Source organism: Bacillus rossius, chromosome 6, assembly GCF_032445375.1.
Source record: "Bacillus rossius redtenbacheri isolate Brsri chromosome 6, Brsri_v3, whole genome shotgun sequence".
Taxonomy (NCBI): domain Eukaryota; kingdom Metazoa; phylum Arthropoda; class Insecta; order Phasmatodea; family Bacillidae; genus Bacillus; species Bacillus rossius.
In genome coordinates, this window is record NC_086334.1 from 989,145 (window position 1) to 1,006,208 (window position 17,064).

General features: G+C 37.4%; 1 protein-coding gene across 1 annotated transcript in view; it reads right to left on the minus strand.

The window, feature by feature from the left end:
- Positions 1-5,269: 5,269 nt before the first annotated feature.
- Positions 5,270-17,064, minus strand: part of LOC134533359 (uncharacterized) — a 41,045-nt gene continuing 29,250 nt past the window's right edge. The window contains exons 7-10 of the mRNA XM_063370879.1: positions 16,477-16,830; positions 15,541-15,828; positions 14,960-15,115; positions 5,270-7,965 (exon numbers count right to left, since the gene is read on the minus strand). Coding sequence (XP_063226949.1) covers positions 7,747-7,965; positions 14,960-15,115; positions 15,541-15,828; positions 16,477-16,830 — 1,017 coding nt within the window. The 3' untranslated portion in view covers positions 5,270-7,746. The remainder of the gene's footprint in view (positions 7,966-14,959; positions 15,116-15,540; positions 15,829-16,476; positions 16,831-17,064) is intronic.

Consider the following 17,064-nt stretch of genomic DNA (forward strand, 5'->3'; position numbering starts at 1 on the left):
TCCAAGCAGAAGAACCCCCAGGCTGTGAAGACCACGGGTCTGCTGCACACCTGCAGCTGGAACATCTGCAGCTCCATCCTGGCGGCCGCACTGAGAGATCTCTTCAGGCTCAGCTTCTGCAGCAGTAGCACTGTCTTCTCCGTCTTGTCTGCCACATGTTGTGGTACGAACATTAATAATAGAAACACCGAAAAGTGACAGCTACCCAACAGTAAACTGGACATTATAAATGACCATTTAATGGGTACTTGTTTCAGGTTGTTGACATTGATTAATGAAACTTCTTTGTTGGCATAGTACATAATAAAACTAAAACTGGTAATCAGTGCAACTAATATCTGAAAACCAAATATTTTATCTACCATTGCTAATGTTTCGTGTAGATAGAAATATTTTTTCCTTAAGTTATATAGCATGCCAGCAGTTATATCCCGAGTACATGTTTGGTTTCTGCGCAGAGAAGGTCGACACTCAGGGCACACTGTGACTTGCCTGCCTCGACTGAGTGGATAAGGGAAGATACCATCATCAGAACATGTCGATGACTGGTTGTGCAATGTAACTCCAACTCTATGATTGTTTTCGAGCATACCTTGCCCACAAATACATTCTATTTCTTTGTTTATGTAATCCAAAACTTTCCCCAGAAGCAATAGTATGTCTAAATAAAATAAAACTCCCAGTCGTGATAATGTAGTCAGTATACAGTTTACAAGGGTAGTAAATGCACAAGTCTTTCGAATATAGAAATCTGTACAGTACGCACAGATTTGGAGCAACGCATCACAGGACAGTTGAATCCATATAAATGCATTTACATGTCGATAACTAACCCAGGTCTTTGGGAGGAGTTCTTCATCCAAGTGGCGTAATCTTCTGACGATCTTGCCAACTCGAGAGCTTGCGTAGAAAAAAATTGTTAAAGCAGACCATACTATTTTCATAGGTACAGTAAGCCAATAAGCAAATTCATCAAACGTTGAACTAACATCTACGTCAGGAGAATATCTTGTAAAATAACGTGTTCCCAAAATAAATACAAAAACTATGTAAACAACAGACTGCACAGTTCCTGCTATGCGCGTTCTGTAAACATGTAGGTAATCGTCTCCTTGATATCTGAGTGGCGCCAGGCCAAATATTTTTAGAACCACGGTCAATGGCTTCACAGCTGAGGATAAACTGTTTGGATGTGCAGGTATCTTCATTGCTGTTATTATGTAGGTATTCGTGTGTACTACTTACAAAATAATTAAAACCCTATATTTAGGCTCAGCACCTCAACAATTATTTAATAATATAATATAATATTGCTGTTTTTAACTTAAAACAGAAACCATCTGTTCTAATACTATAAAAAAAATTTTTTTACTTCCAAGCGGACAGTTGTCTTACAAAATATATAGATGCGTCGGGATCCAAGCAGCACATACACGATACTAAATTAAGAAGCAGTGGAGTGTGAATCATGAAGCAATTTCCCTGAGTACTTTGATCTTGTAACCAGCGATCGTTCGATTAACAATGCAGAGACGAGTATTGTCTGGTATATCGATTATTATAGCATCGGCGTTCCTAGCTGTCAGGGACTCGTGCATAATCTGTTATCGCACTCTGAATATAATTTTAACTTAATAATCTTGAGTACGTATAAATATTTCACTGTGGCACTTCTTACAAATTGCTGGGATAAAAGCGTTTTCATAAATGTACTATGTTAGCACCAACTAATTTGTAGCTGCAACAATTTAAATCCATAGTGGTTGAAGCAAAACTCCAAACTACGCTCTGTGAATGACCAAATATGTGACGAAGACTTTATACAAAATCCCTTCCGCCACAGCCTACAGATTTCGAAATACTTATTTCTTCTGGAAATTATTTGGAAACTTCTATAAACTCCTGGAACATTTAAGAAACTTAAACTTCATAACATATAAATGTTTTCCAATATTCCAAAATTATCGATTAAACATTTTCTCGTATTTCATGCAGTGATTTTTTTAATTAATACATGCAGCATTTAAAAGCTTATAACGAATTTCATATTATGCTTACTAAGGTAGTGATGAATTATTTTGACCTTCAAACACTATTTTTCATCCCTTGCCTTAAAAAGTGGTCGTAAAGTATTAAGATGGTTTATAAAAAATTCGAAAGAAACTGATAGTAAGGAAGGTTGATTTTTTTATCTAAATCTTTTTTTTAGTAATAGATATTCTCGAAAAAAATTGTTTTAGCCAAAAGATTAGATAAAGTTTACAATTTTTCTATACATTTTAACGAATTTGATATTATATATACTTTTTTTTCTTTCAACTTTTGTTATATTTACCCTTTGCATTAATATTTGGTTACATAAAAATTTACTTAAGACAACCATATTAGCAAAATTAGAAAGTTCGAAGTATATATATATTTTAAATTCACCCCTGGTTTTTAAAAACTTTTTCAATGGTTCGTTTTATGAAAAAAAATGCCAAAGTTTTAGATAATTTTTAGAAGATTTACAAATAATTGTTACAGATTTTATAGTTTACGAATAAGGGAGTTATGTTTTTTTCCCTTTAACCCCTGTTTATGTCACCCTTAGCAGAAATGTTTCAAAAAATGTTTCTTACAAAAGTTTTATATCATATTCATAAGGTTTAAAAACAATCTGAAGAAATTTATTAATGTTCTTACCAAGGGAGTTAAGCTATTAATTTTTTGTTCTTTAATCCCTGTTATTTTCCACCCATTGCAGGATGGGTTTATAGCATAAAAAATTATTTCGACGAAAGTTGTAGAGAAGAGTGTGAATTGCGGACTGGACAGATACTTAGTGATTTGTAAACAGTCATTAAGTGTGGTGATTTTATTTGTCATTTAAATATTAGCACTAAATGAACCTCTATAAATATATTTGGGCTATCTTTACGAACCAGTTTTCCCCACTCGTAACAAAATATCTGTTGAAAGTCTTGCTCTGCTTTTGGAGAGCATAATTTTTAGTTCCGAAAATTATTATTGTTTAAATTTACGACTCAGAATATATACCTACTAAAACTCTTAAAATTCGTCAGTATATCGAATATTTATCCATAGCATAAATTTTTTTATAATATAATAATATACACATTCGTTTTATATACACTGAGCTCATACCTGAAAATAATACTCTATTTAGCTGCCACTACACTTATCAAATTATTTACATGTATGTCTGATGAAAATACTTCATAAACACCCAAGTCCTTAGATTTACGCACCATCTTCTTAATGAGCGTATTGGTTGATGCACCCGTAAGAGTCCTGGAATTATGTATGCTTCGCACCATCTTGGTATAAGGGGTTAAATTTAAAAAATATATATATTTTCTGTAATATGTACACTATTAAATACATTCGTATTTATTGTTAAACCTAAGAGATAGTATCTACAACTATCTTTCAAAATAAATTTTTATATGAACAATCATTTTAGCAAAGGATGGGAAATAAAAGGGGTGAAGGAAAATAAATAAATAACTCCCTCAGTAGGCACACTATCGAATCCGTTCAAAACATTTGTCTGAATGAATTTTTGATATTGTGAACTATTACAGCATAGGGATAAAAATAAATTATATCCGTACAATTTACACTTTCAAATAATATGTTCCTATATTTTGTAAAACTTAAAAATATTATTTTACAATTTTCGTCCAAAATAAATTTTATACGACCTACAATGTATATATATACTTAGTAGGCACGCTATTAAATCTGTTCAAGTTGTTTGTAAACTTTAAAAATACTATCAAAAACGTTTGCTTACAACAAACAACCATTGTTAAAATGGGTGGAAAAAAACAGAGGTTAAATGACAAAATAAAAATTAATAACGCCGTTATTAGTTTAATAATAGAATCATAACAAATGATTGTAAATCTTCTAAAAAAATATATAAATATATAAAATTTTGATAAGAGGATCATTACTGCAAAGGTTTTAAAAAAAACAGGGTTTGGAATAATAAAATTAATAAAACGTCTGTGCCATGTAAACTATTGAATCTATTCTTATTTATTTTAACTCATTTAATTTGGTCTAAAAAGTTTTTTTTTTTCGAAAGTAATTTTTTATGTAACCAACTATTACCGCAAAGATAGAAATAACAACAGTTGAAAGACAACAAAAACTTTTTTTTCGTAGGTATACTATCAAATACGTTATAATTTATTGTACAAGTCCTATAATTAACTGTAATATTTGGCTGTAACAATTTTTAATGAGACAAACTTTTTCAGTAAAAACAGGGCCTTTTATGAGGAAGGGGAAGGGGTATTTGTAAATCTAAATAAAAAAATCAAACTTCCTACCTAAAAACTTTGTTGAAATTTATTTTTAACCATGTTAATTGTATTCTAAGTCATGGTCCGAAGAAAATTCTTATACACCCACGTACTAGTCAAGAGAAAAAAAATTCAAAAAAATTCACTACTATTTTAGAAGACTTATTATAAGAAATTGATCTGTGCTATTTAATTATGTAAGCATTGTGTTATAAACATTCGAATTATCTTCGCTGCGTGGGAAAATATTTTTTCCCGAAGATTTTGGAATATTGGAGAACATATGTGATGTTACGTACGTTAAGTTTGGAAATGGTTCCAGAACATTTCCATAATATGTAAGTACCTACTTCGAAATCTACCTGCGTCTGTAAGCTATGCCGAGCGAAATTTTTAAAATTTTATTTTACGTACGTGCTAGAACCAAATTGATGAATAATAATTCATAACCTTTCAAAGTATTCGAGGTGTGGTAGGGTGGAGGGAGTAATCTCGATGAGTAAGGTCGTGGTTCAAAAACCATGTCAAGATCTATGACAGCAGTTTGTTTTCATATTGTTCAAGTATTCACTGAATGCCAGTTTTTTCCCCCTTTCTTTAATAATGTTTCACTCTGGAGAACTCTCTACTCAGGAGGACTTTTTTTTCGGAGCAAGAGAGCTCCACATCATATACATAGATATGGCTGCAGTTTACATTGCTTTCATTAGCTGTGTTCTAAGTTCATGCTTCCAAGACAGTATAAAAGGTTTTTCAAATTTATGGTTCTCAGAAATCACTTAAAAGCTGCAGCGCATATTTACGGGTTTTTTTATTGCAGTCTCCATTGTGATTCATGCACCGGGTATCTGCTTACTGAGGCTAGCTAAGTCTACACACATTGTGATGGGGTAACATCATTCATATTGGAGATACGTGGTTTTCTGGACCGCAATAATATCTTACGTGAGATAAAAGTTATGTGCTTTATTGAGAAAAAATAAACATGAATACATATATAATCACCTCTAATGATGGTCTGATGTACACAATAAACGAAATCAGTCTGAAATGAAATAAATTATTAACATGCACAAACAGCTTCTACAGTAGAACATACATACTATTTGAGCAACTTGATGACGATAAAAGGTCATCTGCGAGATCATATGGGCAGACAATTTACCTTTAAGTCCAATCATTACACAACTTTCTAAAAATAGTATACATTTATCTATCTACATCCTACGAAAGATAGCATCGGCAATAAGGCAATAAATACGAACATAAATAGTAGTTTAACATCCTTACACTCTTGTGTTTCTTTCCTAATTGGTTTTCACTTAATCCTACAGACAAATAACTTATTTAGCTAACTTAGATCGTTATTCTGATAAAAAAAATTCTAATTTGAAGATTAGTAATAAAATTAACAATTTTGAGACATCCGTATACAAGCCATTTCGGTGCCTGAGTTAAACATTATAGACGCTAAAATAAGGCTGAAAACACTTAGTGCTCGGTGGTTAGTTAACTTGCATAGTTTTGTCCGTGAATTAGGCTTTATTTCCTTCAGTTGACCGTGCCAATGAGCATCAAGTACTCGCCGTTCAATCATGTCATTGTTTCAACATCTATTCAAACAAGCTAGATGAGGCAATGGTAAGTTAAAAAACATAGGCTGTTTGCCAGAATAATGTTTGGAGAGAATTACAACCCACTCACCGATAAGATAACGTAAGTGAATACTGAGTGGCTGAGCCGGCTGCCCTGAGTCTGATTGGTCGCAACACATGAGTATATTCTATTGTTTGGGTGGTGTCTCGGGATTTATTCTGCGGGTGAAATGACAACCGATGGCTTGGTGAAACATTGGTGTACTTGAAGAAGCGGCTAAAATAATTTTTTAGGGTATGTTTTATAACAGCAAAGCTAGTTCAGGGATTTGATAAAAAAAACTCTGGCAGTACTTCCAAACAACTGGAGTTCGCCAGAGGACAGCGCTCTACCACGCAATGCACAAAGGTTCGTCCACAGAACAACGATGAAGACAGCGTGTGAGATCCGCGCAGTAAGACATTTGTGGGCCCTATTTTGAACCACTCATTCACCAGCAGACCTGCCATAAACAAGATGGCGCATTTACTGACCTAATAGAATCTCGTGTCACTTCAAATGTCGCAGTTTCAATGAACTTAATGTTTGATTTTTATTCTATAAAATACCAAATATTGTGCTGTGTGAAAATAAAACTTAAAAATCAATATTTTTTTCAACAGAAGTGCATGTCTGTTGGAGAAACATTTTTGAACTTAATAGTCCGGTCAATTGAGACATCCGAGGGTACAAAAATTCGCACCCAGCTGAAAATTCGTAGGATTTTTCAACTTTTTGAATCGTTATATCTCAAAAACGGTGGCTCTTAAGACAAAACGTATTAAGACATTTTTTATAGATAATTATCTGATCTACAATTTTTGTCTGAGCTAATTTTATGATAAAACTTACCGTTTTTCTGAAAATCGCAAAGAAACCGTTTTTGCGACCTTTGACCCCGAGTAAATTTTTTTCCAGGTATCGGATCGATGAGGACTTTTTATATTTCATTTATAATGGTGTTTTGAACAATCCTACCAATTTTCAGCTAGGTGCGAATTTTTGTAACTTCACTCCTATTTTTTGGTCTAATTTGACCGGACTATAAGCACGTGATATTACTTAAATCCGCTGATTCCGATGGTTCTGTTATTAAATATCGTGGCAATGTTGGCGCAATGCGCAAAAGGCAAAAGTCGGTCTGAATCATGAAGGTATCAAAATGTTTTGCTTCCCAGATGGGAAATAGGGATGACTTTTGGACTTCAGTTTCTAACGTGGCAACGATTGCTGAGACCCGCCCCTTGGTCTGCTCCAGTGGCGACTAGAGCGGCTAGCTCTTGTTGTAGCTGGAGAAGAAGGCTAGCGCCTTCATGAGCTGGTAGCTCTTGGACACGGGAATGTTGCTGTCGTACAGCTTGGCCGAGGACTTGCAGTCGACGTAGAACCACCAGTTGCACTTGAGGATGGTCTGCCCTAGTAGCAATGTGACGGGAGACTAGAGCGGCTAGCTCTTGTTGTAGTTGGAGAAGAAGGCTAGCGCCTTCATGAGCTGGTAGCTCTTGGACACGGGAATGTTGCTGTCGTACAGCTTGGCCGAGGACTTGCAGTCGACGTAGAACCACCAGTTGCACTTGAGGATGGTCTGCCCTAGTAGCAATGTGACGGGAGACTAGAGCGGCTAGCTCTTGTTGTAGTTGGAGAAGAAGGCTAGCGCCTTCATGAGCTGATAGCTCTTGGACACGGGAATGTTGCTGTCGTACAGCTTGGCCGAGGACTTGCAGTCCACGTAGAACCACCAGTTGCACTTGAGGATGGTCTGCTCTAGTAGCAATGTGACGGGAGACTAGAGCGGCTAGCTCTTGTTGTAGTTGGAGAAGAAGGCTAGCGCCTTCATGAGCTGATAGCTCTTGGACACGGGAATGTTGCTGTCGTACAGCTTGGCCGAGGACTTGCAGTCCACGTAGAACCACCAGTTGCACTTGAGGATGGTCTGGTCGAAGAGCGTGGACTCGGGGCACAGGAAGCTCTTCATGATGAGGCCGTCGTCTGTGAAGGCGCACACGTGGAACACCTGCAACAACACACCGCAGCGCCGTCAGGTCAGGCACAGCCAACTAGCACAGCTTTGAGGGGACAATACCTTCAGTTACTTTGCTTCCACAGTTTTATGTTTTTTTAAATTTATTTTTAATAAAACATTATACAAAAATCGTTGACTGCAATACTATTTACAATATTATTGATCATATATGGAACTTGAATACAATGTAGAAAACAACTGGTACAAATGGAGCAGTTTTAAGTTTTAACACAATGTTACGAGCATACTGGAGTTGGGGCCGCGGGCAGGTCAGTGTGCCTGCTAGCTGTCAGCTGGCATGTTCAGTCTCCAGGTGTTGCGCGGTCCATTAGCACGGCACATTACTTGTCTGATTAGCTGCGCCCCTCTTCCCTCTTCCACGATGCTTTGGCATCGAACATGTCGTCCCTCTCGAGGATTCTGCGGGCTCCTATAGCTCGCCACGTGAAGTGGTGTAACTAGGACGACATTGTTCTGGGAGCTTCGGGTGTCAAGTGAAAACTCGTGATGTCACACTTCATAGGTTGTGCGAGACCATTCCAAAAGGGAAACTTTCACGTTTATAATATTAGTAGGCTTCAGTACTTAAAAACTAATGACTTGTAAATTACATGTGTAACATTATCATTTTATTTTTAGACAAAAAACACATAAAAACATTTTTAAGTGTTAAAACACTTTTAATACATGAAAAATCAATCTAAAATGATGAATGGTTCAGTTTATAACTGAATGGATGTAATTATAAAAATGATGGTTAACAATACTTGTACTAATCCTAAATTAATATGATTCCATTACACATTTAATTTTTATACTTAAAAAATATTCAACTAAATTCACAAATTGAAAAGTGGTTTAGTACGAGTTCAAATTAAAATTGTAGATAATAATTTTAATAATGAATAAAAAATTTAAAACAACAATTTCAAATATTTAAAACATATTTTATATCACTGTAAAACTAAATGAACTAACTAAAAACTTTATGTTGGAGTTATTAAATTAAATTTCAATTTTTCTAATAAAAAATAATGTAATTCAAAAACAAAATAGAATAAAGTGTCTCTTATAAAAAATATCATATACTATTTATATTATAAGGGTTTTGTGGATAATGCAAGTTTATAATTAAAAATGTAGATTTTTAATAAGTAATAATGATGAAAATGTTTAAATGGAGAATATAGTTTTAAATAATTAATTTTGTATCAATATTTTGAATAAAAATATCATAATAACATTTTGTTACAATTATGGAAAATTGTTCACATACTCATATTAATTTTAAAATTTTGTAAAGATCGTAGGATTTTTTTAAAGAATTTAATAAATAGTTTTGTATATTTAGCTAATAACCTAAAAATTTAATGTAATCAAATTGTTAGTGTTTAAATAGTGTTACAATATCTAGAAGCCAGAACATCGCTCACGTGCACAATATATTTATAACTTATATTTAGAGGAAAAAAATTTAAGTTTGACTGAAAATGAAATTATTGGTTACACGAAATTAATTTAAGTAAAGATCATTTGCAGGTTTCCGAATACTTGAAATGTCAGCCGCTTGGCAAGACGGTTTATGGCTGTAGTTCAAGATTAATTCCTCTGAAACGTAGGTATAATATAACTTTATATACGCCAAAAATATTAATCACCACTCAAAAATAGCGATAAAATATTATATTATGCATAAATAAATCCATGCATACGGACAGAGCGGCTACAAGAAAAAAATGTGTGTTTCATTTATAAAGATAAAATTTTCATACAATTTCGTCTTCTTTATTAATATATTAAAAAAAATTTCTCAGTAATTATTTAAATGTCCTCGCAAACAAGTATTAAATATTCTTTTAAACAGTAGCGTAAAGAGTTGATTTAAAGAATCATATGCTATTACAAATCACAAATGGGTAAAAAAAACTGTATAAATAATAAACTTTATTCATAAGGAAATAGATTTTAGACACTTAGTGTAAGCATGTTTTGATGCAAGAAATTTTTTTATGTTATTGTGTTGAGGCAAATTGATTTCAAAATAAATTCAAACAAATAAAATTAAATAATATTTAGTACTTAAAAAAACTGCTAAATATGGAATTTTATTGTAATCGATTGAGAGTAACACAAGATAAATAGGTCACGCACCCACCAACACAAACACTCACACAACAGCTACATACACAGACATAGCATATGTATACACAAATATGTTAAACATGTATATTAATTAAAACTTAAATATTGTCTTAATATCTTAATACATTGAGGACGGGCCCCATCAGAGTCCCAACTCCCACTGCAAGCACATACTCTTGTTTCCTTCCACAAGGTAACACTTGCCCAGATGGGGCCTAACCTGCATGTTAAATTCAAATCAAAACCTATGCTGAAAAATGTAAGGTGGCAAAAACATTGACAGAAGACAAATAAATTTTCCAAGTTTATTGTTAATCTTCATATCTCATAAATAGTACAAAAATAGTTAGATCTCATAAATATATCACAAATATTTTATAATTTACACACAATAAATATATCTGACTTTAATGCCTTCTTTGGTTTTTTTTAAACTCTAGGCTGGAAAAGCCAACATTTATTATGCTTCATGTCTTTAGACCAAACATAAACAAACTATTACAACTCTTAAGGAAAATGTCTTTGGAGAGCTAAAATAAATTATTGAAAGCAATATGGCCGCCAACAACAAGCAAAATGAACAGGAGGGCAGCAAATTTTACCAAGTGCCAATCCACATTATGAACACCTAAAGCAACACTAAGTTTAAACAGGTGCATCATATTCGCACAAAACACAAGTCCAATGGTTACTACTCAAAGTTATTTTCATCATTATCAAAACTTTAAACTCTACTGGCCATATCATAACAAATAATTACAACACTCATACTTAGCTCTCCAAAACACCTTGCCTTCTGTCAATCTCTCTCTCTCTCTCTCTCTCTCTCTAATGCCTCATGATGATTTGGGTGATGGTCCTGCTGCTCCATGCTTAACTGGTCGAAATACCGGGCTTATATACCCATTTCTCACCCCCCCCCTTCCCTCCTATTGCCCCTCCAAATCTCGGGATTAATAGAGATGATTTTCGAATGTCCTAGAAGGATCTTCATACCAATTTCCGGGATTTATTCTTCTTCTTGCTAAATCCAGAGTTGGTAACACTGAATTCGATGTTGTGTAGGAGTGAAGTCTCCACTTTGTCTATGGTATTTTGTTTGAAAGTGCACTGTCTTCTGCCGCACTCAGCCGTAGCCTATCTATGAGTCGTGACGTCACAAGAGGTCAGTTTATTCCTACACGTCAACATGAAAGGTAAGCTTCTTCATGTCAAATGTTTTGTGGTGCAGGGTCATAAATTACCGTCTCGTGACCACACACGGTCACAACATATATTAGTATGTATGGTGCCAAAATTTCCAAGCAAGCATTGCATGTGCACTTAATAAATAGTATTACATGTATAAATTCATACATTTTATATTCAAGATTTTGTTGAATTTATCAGCACTGGAGAGTCAAAACCAGATAAATTACAAAGTTAATAATTAAATAGATATTTACAAATAACATAGCAAAATACGACCATTCATTGCACCAAAGTAAATACTTGCATAGCTTCACTAAAAGAAAAAAAATTCCAATCCTGTTTTCCTTCTTTTCTTTTCCAACCCTTCTTCTCTACTATAAGTGCACAGCAATAGAACCAAGATGTCGTCGCCGAATCAGCGCAGCTGCACCAGCAGCACCACATAGGTGGCCAGAGACCCCAGCAGCGAGCAGAAGGTGCGGCGCTCCAAGCACAAGAACCCCCAGGCTGTGAAGACCACGGGTCTGCTGCACACCTGCAGCTGGAACATCTGCAGCTCCATCCTGGCGGCCGCACTGAGATATCTCTTCAGGCTCAGCTTCTGCAGCAGTAGCACTGTCTTCTCCGTCTTGTCTGCCACATGTTGTGGTACGAACATCGTAAATGTTATCACTGAGAAGTGATTGATGAGCCACATTACACTAGGCATTATAACTGTCCAATTTATGGGAATATTTATCGGTTTGGTTACTTTTATCAATGAAATAACTTTGTTGGCTTGATACGTAATCAACATAAGACTGGTTGTAAGAGCAACTAATATTTGAAATCCAAACATTTTGTCCACCATGATTAAGGTTTCGTGCATATACATGTAGATCTTTCTTAAGTTGTATAGCATGCCAGCAGTTATATCCCGAGTACATGTTTGGTTTCTGCGCAGTGAAGGTCGACACTCACTGACTTGTCTGCCTCGACTGAGTGGATAAGGGAAGATACCATCATCAGAACATGTCGAAGACTGGTTGTGTAGTGCAATTCCAATTGTATGATCTTTTCTGAGCATACCTTGCCCACAAATATATTCTATTTCTTTGTTTAGGTAATCCACAATCTTCCCGAGAAGCAATATTGTGTTTACATAAAATAATAACCCCAGTCGTGAGAATGTAGTAATCAAGCAGGTTCCAAGAATTGAATGTGCATCAGTACTTAGAATATAGACTGTACAGTAAGTACAGATTTGAAACAACGCATCACAGGACAGTTGAATTCGCAGAAATATACTGATGTAAAGATAACTAACCCAGGTATTTGGGAGTAGTTCTTCATCCAAGTGACTTATTCTTCTGACAATCTTGCCAACTCGAGAACTTGCGTAGAAAAACACTGTAGTAAAATACCAGCCGTGTTTCATTATGATGGCAATCCACAGATAACATATGTCTAATTCTGAACTAACATCTTTGTCATGAAAATAGCTTTTGAAAGAATATGAGACCGATATTATTCCCAAAATAATGTAAACAACGGACTGCACAGTTCCGCCGAGGCGTGTTCTATAAAAATGAAGGTAATCGTCTTGCCTACACTTGATTGGCGCCAGGCCAAATATTTTTAGTATCGCAATTAATGGCTTTACAGCTGAGAATAAGTTGTTAGGGTACGCAAAGATGGCCATTTTTAAAAAAAATAATATATATGTTCTTGTGTAAAACTTAAAACAATATTCTAATTCTACTAATAGCTGTTCGCACACGAAGTTGATTAAAAAACAATTATATTTATTTGTGTAACCTATTGTTGTAATTCTTAACCGTTATTACTGTGCAGTTAGTTGTCTCACGAAATGTGCAGACGCGTCTGGATCCCAGCAGCACTTACACGACACTAAATTAAAGAAACAAGAGCAGCGCCTCACATTGGGCAATTCTCCTAAAAGCTTCGACCTTACAACCATCGATCGGTCTATTAACAAATTAGACGTGAGTGCTGTAAAGTATATCGATTATGAATCCATCAGCGCTCATACCTGTCAAGAAATCTAATTTATTTTGTTCCTTGCTACGGTTTATGTTTTCCTCTCGCACACGTACAGCTATTTCTTTGTGAACTTGTTATAGTTTGCTGGGAGAACTCCACCCTTATAAGGGTGTTGCGCGTTCAGGGTAACTTATTTTAAGCTGTAACCTTTGAAGTAATACCTCATATTGCGCTTGATTATTGGCCAAAAATAAATTAATGAAGGCGTTTTAGGAAAGTCCTAAATGGTATGAAAAGATGGAAGGCTCCATTAGCTTCTCCCATTCTTTTTTTCGTACTAATTTTCAATTTTGGATCAGCGCAGTATCAAATAATGCTGTAAAAAGCTATTCATTAGTTACGTTAGGTCTGCCGTGTAAAGACACATAACACTTCTCGGACCCCTTATTACATAATACTTTACCTAGAGTTTCCCCAAAAAGCGTTAAATAGTTGAATGCCATTATAAATGGGCAGTTACAATAATAAAAAAAGGTTGTTAGTAGTATACAATAGGTTGTTAGTAGTATACAATAGGGCATCCGGGGAAAGGTTCCAGGTTGAGGTGCGAGAAGTCGATTGACCTCTGACGTCAAAATTCCTTATTAATGGCTACATTTTGTAAAAATGTCCCTTTTTCAAGGGAAAAATTCGGGTTTTGAGGGAAAATTTCCAGTTTTATTCTCCAAAAATTCGAAAATTTTTAACTCCTAAAAGAAATATCTCTACATGAACGAAATGTCCTCACAGCGGATATAAATCCCTATCGACAAGCTTCCCTAAGCCACTGAGATTATGACCTTGACCATAGACCATAAACTCGAAATTCTTTCATTTTTAACCAAAAAATTCCAAACAAATATTAAAAATTGTTTACTTTAAATGTTTGGTTACTTAATCCATTTCAATCCTAGCTTCGTTTCCTGGCAAGAGTACAAATGTATTATATTAATAAAACTTTTAAAAATTCTTAATTACAATTTAAATTAATATTTAATAAAACATCTTGCTTACAGGACACCCACCATCTTAAAAAAAACACGGACAGCCACACAATTATTTCACGTTACAATCTGTGCCTGAAAATAAACATTTGGTTCATTCAAACTGCTGAAACATTTGTCAAATAATTTCCACGCAGGTTCTGAGGATACTTCTGAAACTTCAAGGCTGATCTTCACGCGATGCTAGAGGAGTAGGCTGAATGCTGATAGGAATGCATCGAAAGAGAGTCAGTTACCAGAGATGTTGAAATAAGCAAATGCGAGTAGGAACTGGGACCAGACGACGAGCTAGTAAGTTAAGTCTCGTAGGTATCCACAGTTCCTGAACAAGCTGGTGGCTAGGGCGAAGTTATAATCACATTCCGAGAACATCACTAGCAACACCGGGGTCATGACAAGCATGTGACTTGGTTCAGGCGCAACTCCGGGGCTAGAGGCTCTGTACGGCACGAGCCACGTGGCTATAGGCATAGTGCAGCCTACCAACCAGCTTATAGCATGACCCTGGGGGAGCATGCAGTCGGGCTGCAGACGAGGGGTGGCGGCGGCATAGCTACCTGTGTTTGTCCATGAGAAAGCACTGAACGCGGCCAGGTGGTCAGCACAAGAGGGGAGGGGGCACTCACCATGCAGCCCAGATCCTCGTCGGCGTACAGCCCCGGGAAGTGCTTCTGGTCGCCGCAGCCGAAGCTGGTGTCGGGCAGCTCCACCCTCGACACGAAGTTGTCGTCGAAGTTCTTGTCGTAGCCCACCGGGTAGTACTCCTTGGGCGCGTTCATCACCTGCGGGCACGGACCAATCAGCGCGCGGCCTCGACTCAGCGGCCAGCGAATCAGGTCACGACAAACTATCTAGACCTGTGCGAATACTAGCTTGTTTTATTTTTATGCGAAGCGAATATCAAGTCGGATGTTTCAAATACTCGCGAAGTCGAATCGAATCGCGAATATTGATCTCGGCGAATATGTATTACGCTTTTATTTTGATAAAATACAGAATTTAAGAAAAAAATTGTTAAATGTTTCTAATGTTTTAAGTGATTAACCAATTATAAAATTGCCATGTATAATATTTATATTGAGCATTCATGAAATGTTATATTTTAAGTTGCCAAAGTTATTCCAGTAAAACTTGTTAAACACAAAAACAAACTAAATATGTCCATGAGCTAATCCTAGTTATCCGCTGAGAAACGTGTTGCAGGGACCTTGCTGGCAGCCGCCGCGGGGTACTGGCGCACGAGGTTGGAGCCGTGCGGCCTGGCCGTGGTGGTGGTAGATGTGGTGGTGGTTGCGGCCAGCTCCGCCGCGCGGCGCTGCTGCTGCAGCAGCTGCTGCTGGCGCTCCAAGATGGCGGCGGCCACGGCCTGCTCCGACATGTTGGCGGCGCGCGCCAGCAGTCTGATGGTGTGCTGCATGTCGGCGCCCGACACCTGCTGGGGCGGCAGTCTCCTGGTGGCCAGGGCGCTGTCTGCTGGCAGTTTGTCCTGGCGCGCCTTCAACAACACCAGTCTCCCCTCACACACTGCTGCAACAACACCAGTCTCCCCTCACACACTGCTGCAACAACACCAGTCTCCCCTCACACACTGCTGCAACAACACCAGTCTCCCCTCACACACTGCTGCAACAACACCAGTCTCCCCTCACACACCGCGCTGTTCATGAAATAAACAAGTGACATCGGCCAGTTATTGGCTTCATTTTGGTTTGTTTGTTGGGTATGCATTTTTTTTAAGCGTTGTTCATGTTTTCTCTATGATACTGCATAAACTAGCAATGGCATGTGTCCGAAATAATATTCTCAAATGACCAACGTGCATGAAACTCAACATGTAAGAATGCCGTCCTGATATGTTTACAGGATAATCCCTCAAATGTAAATTAAAATTTACAAGAAAACTTAAAAAGAGCATTTTGTATGAGGCTGAATCTTTAACGTGAATAATAAAAGGCAGGTGACTGTAGGCTCAGTAAAAAAATAGACAGTAATGTTGTATTTAGGCTGAGTAACTGTTTCCTCGTCCTAGCACATGTACGACAACCTCGCCATCTTCATGTAAGCCCTAGCTGTCTACTGACTGGTTGGAAGCGAGGCTATGCTTGAACCAGGCGGGAGAGGCACTGGGCTGTGTGCTGGTCACCTGGAAGTGGCCGGAGGCGGCCTGCAGCGACTGGCGGAAGGCGGCGGGCGCGCGCGCCACCTGCACGGCGACCAGCTGTGGCGCCGGGGGCGGCGCTGGGGCGGCGGGGGCGGCGGCCTGCACGCGGGTGATGGAGGCGGGCAGCTCCTGGAAGGGCGGCACCCCAGGCGCCGCGACGCCCGCGGCCAGCCGCTGGGGGCGGGACAGCGCGGGGGCGGCCAGCAGGTGCTGGTAGCGCTCGGCGGCCATGGCCGGCGGGATGGGCTTGAAGACGGGTAGCGGCGGCCGGTAGGCGGTCAGGCTCGCGATGCGCGTGGGGCTCGGCAGGCGCGTCAGTTGCGTCACGTTGGTCTTCTGAACACACCACACAGATCTCCTTTAATAGCTGTCCGATTACTATGTAGGCATGCGTCAATCAAGGAAAAACTGTGCATTCTTTGTTTCTGGAATTTATAAATAATATTTATCAAGGAATATGGACCATATTATGGAGAAATCAATTTAAAATACAAAAATTTTATTTTAAATTCTAAAACACAGGAACTAATGTTAATGTTTAAACATCTTAGCTCTTAGTGTACGGCATTT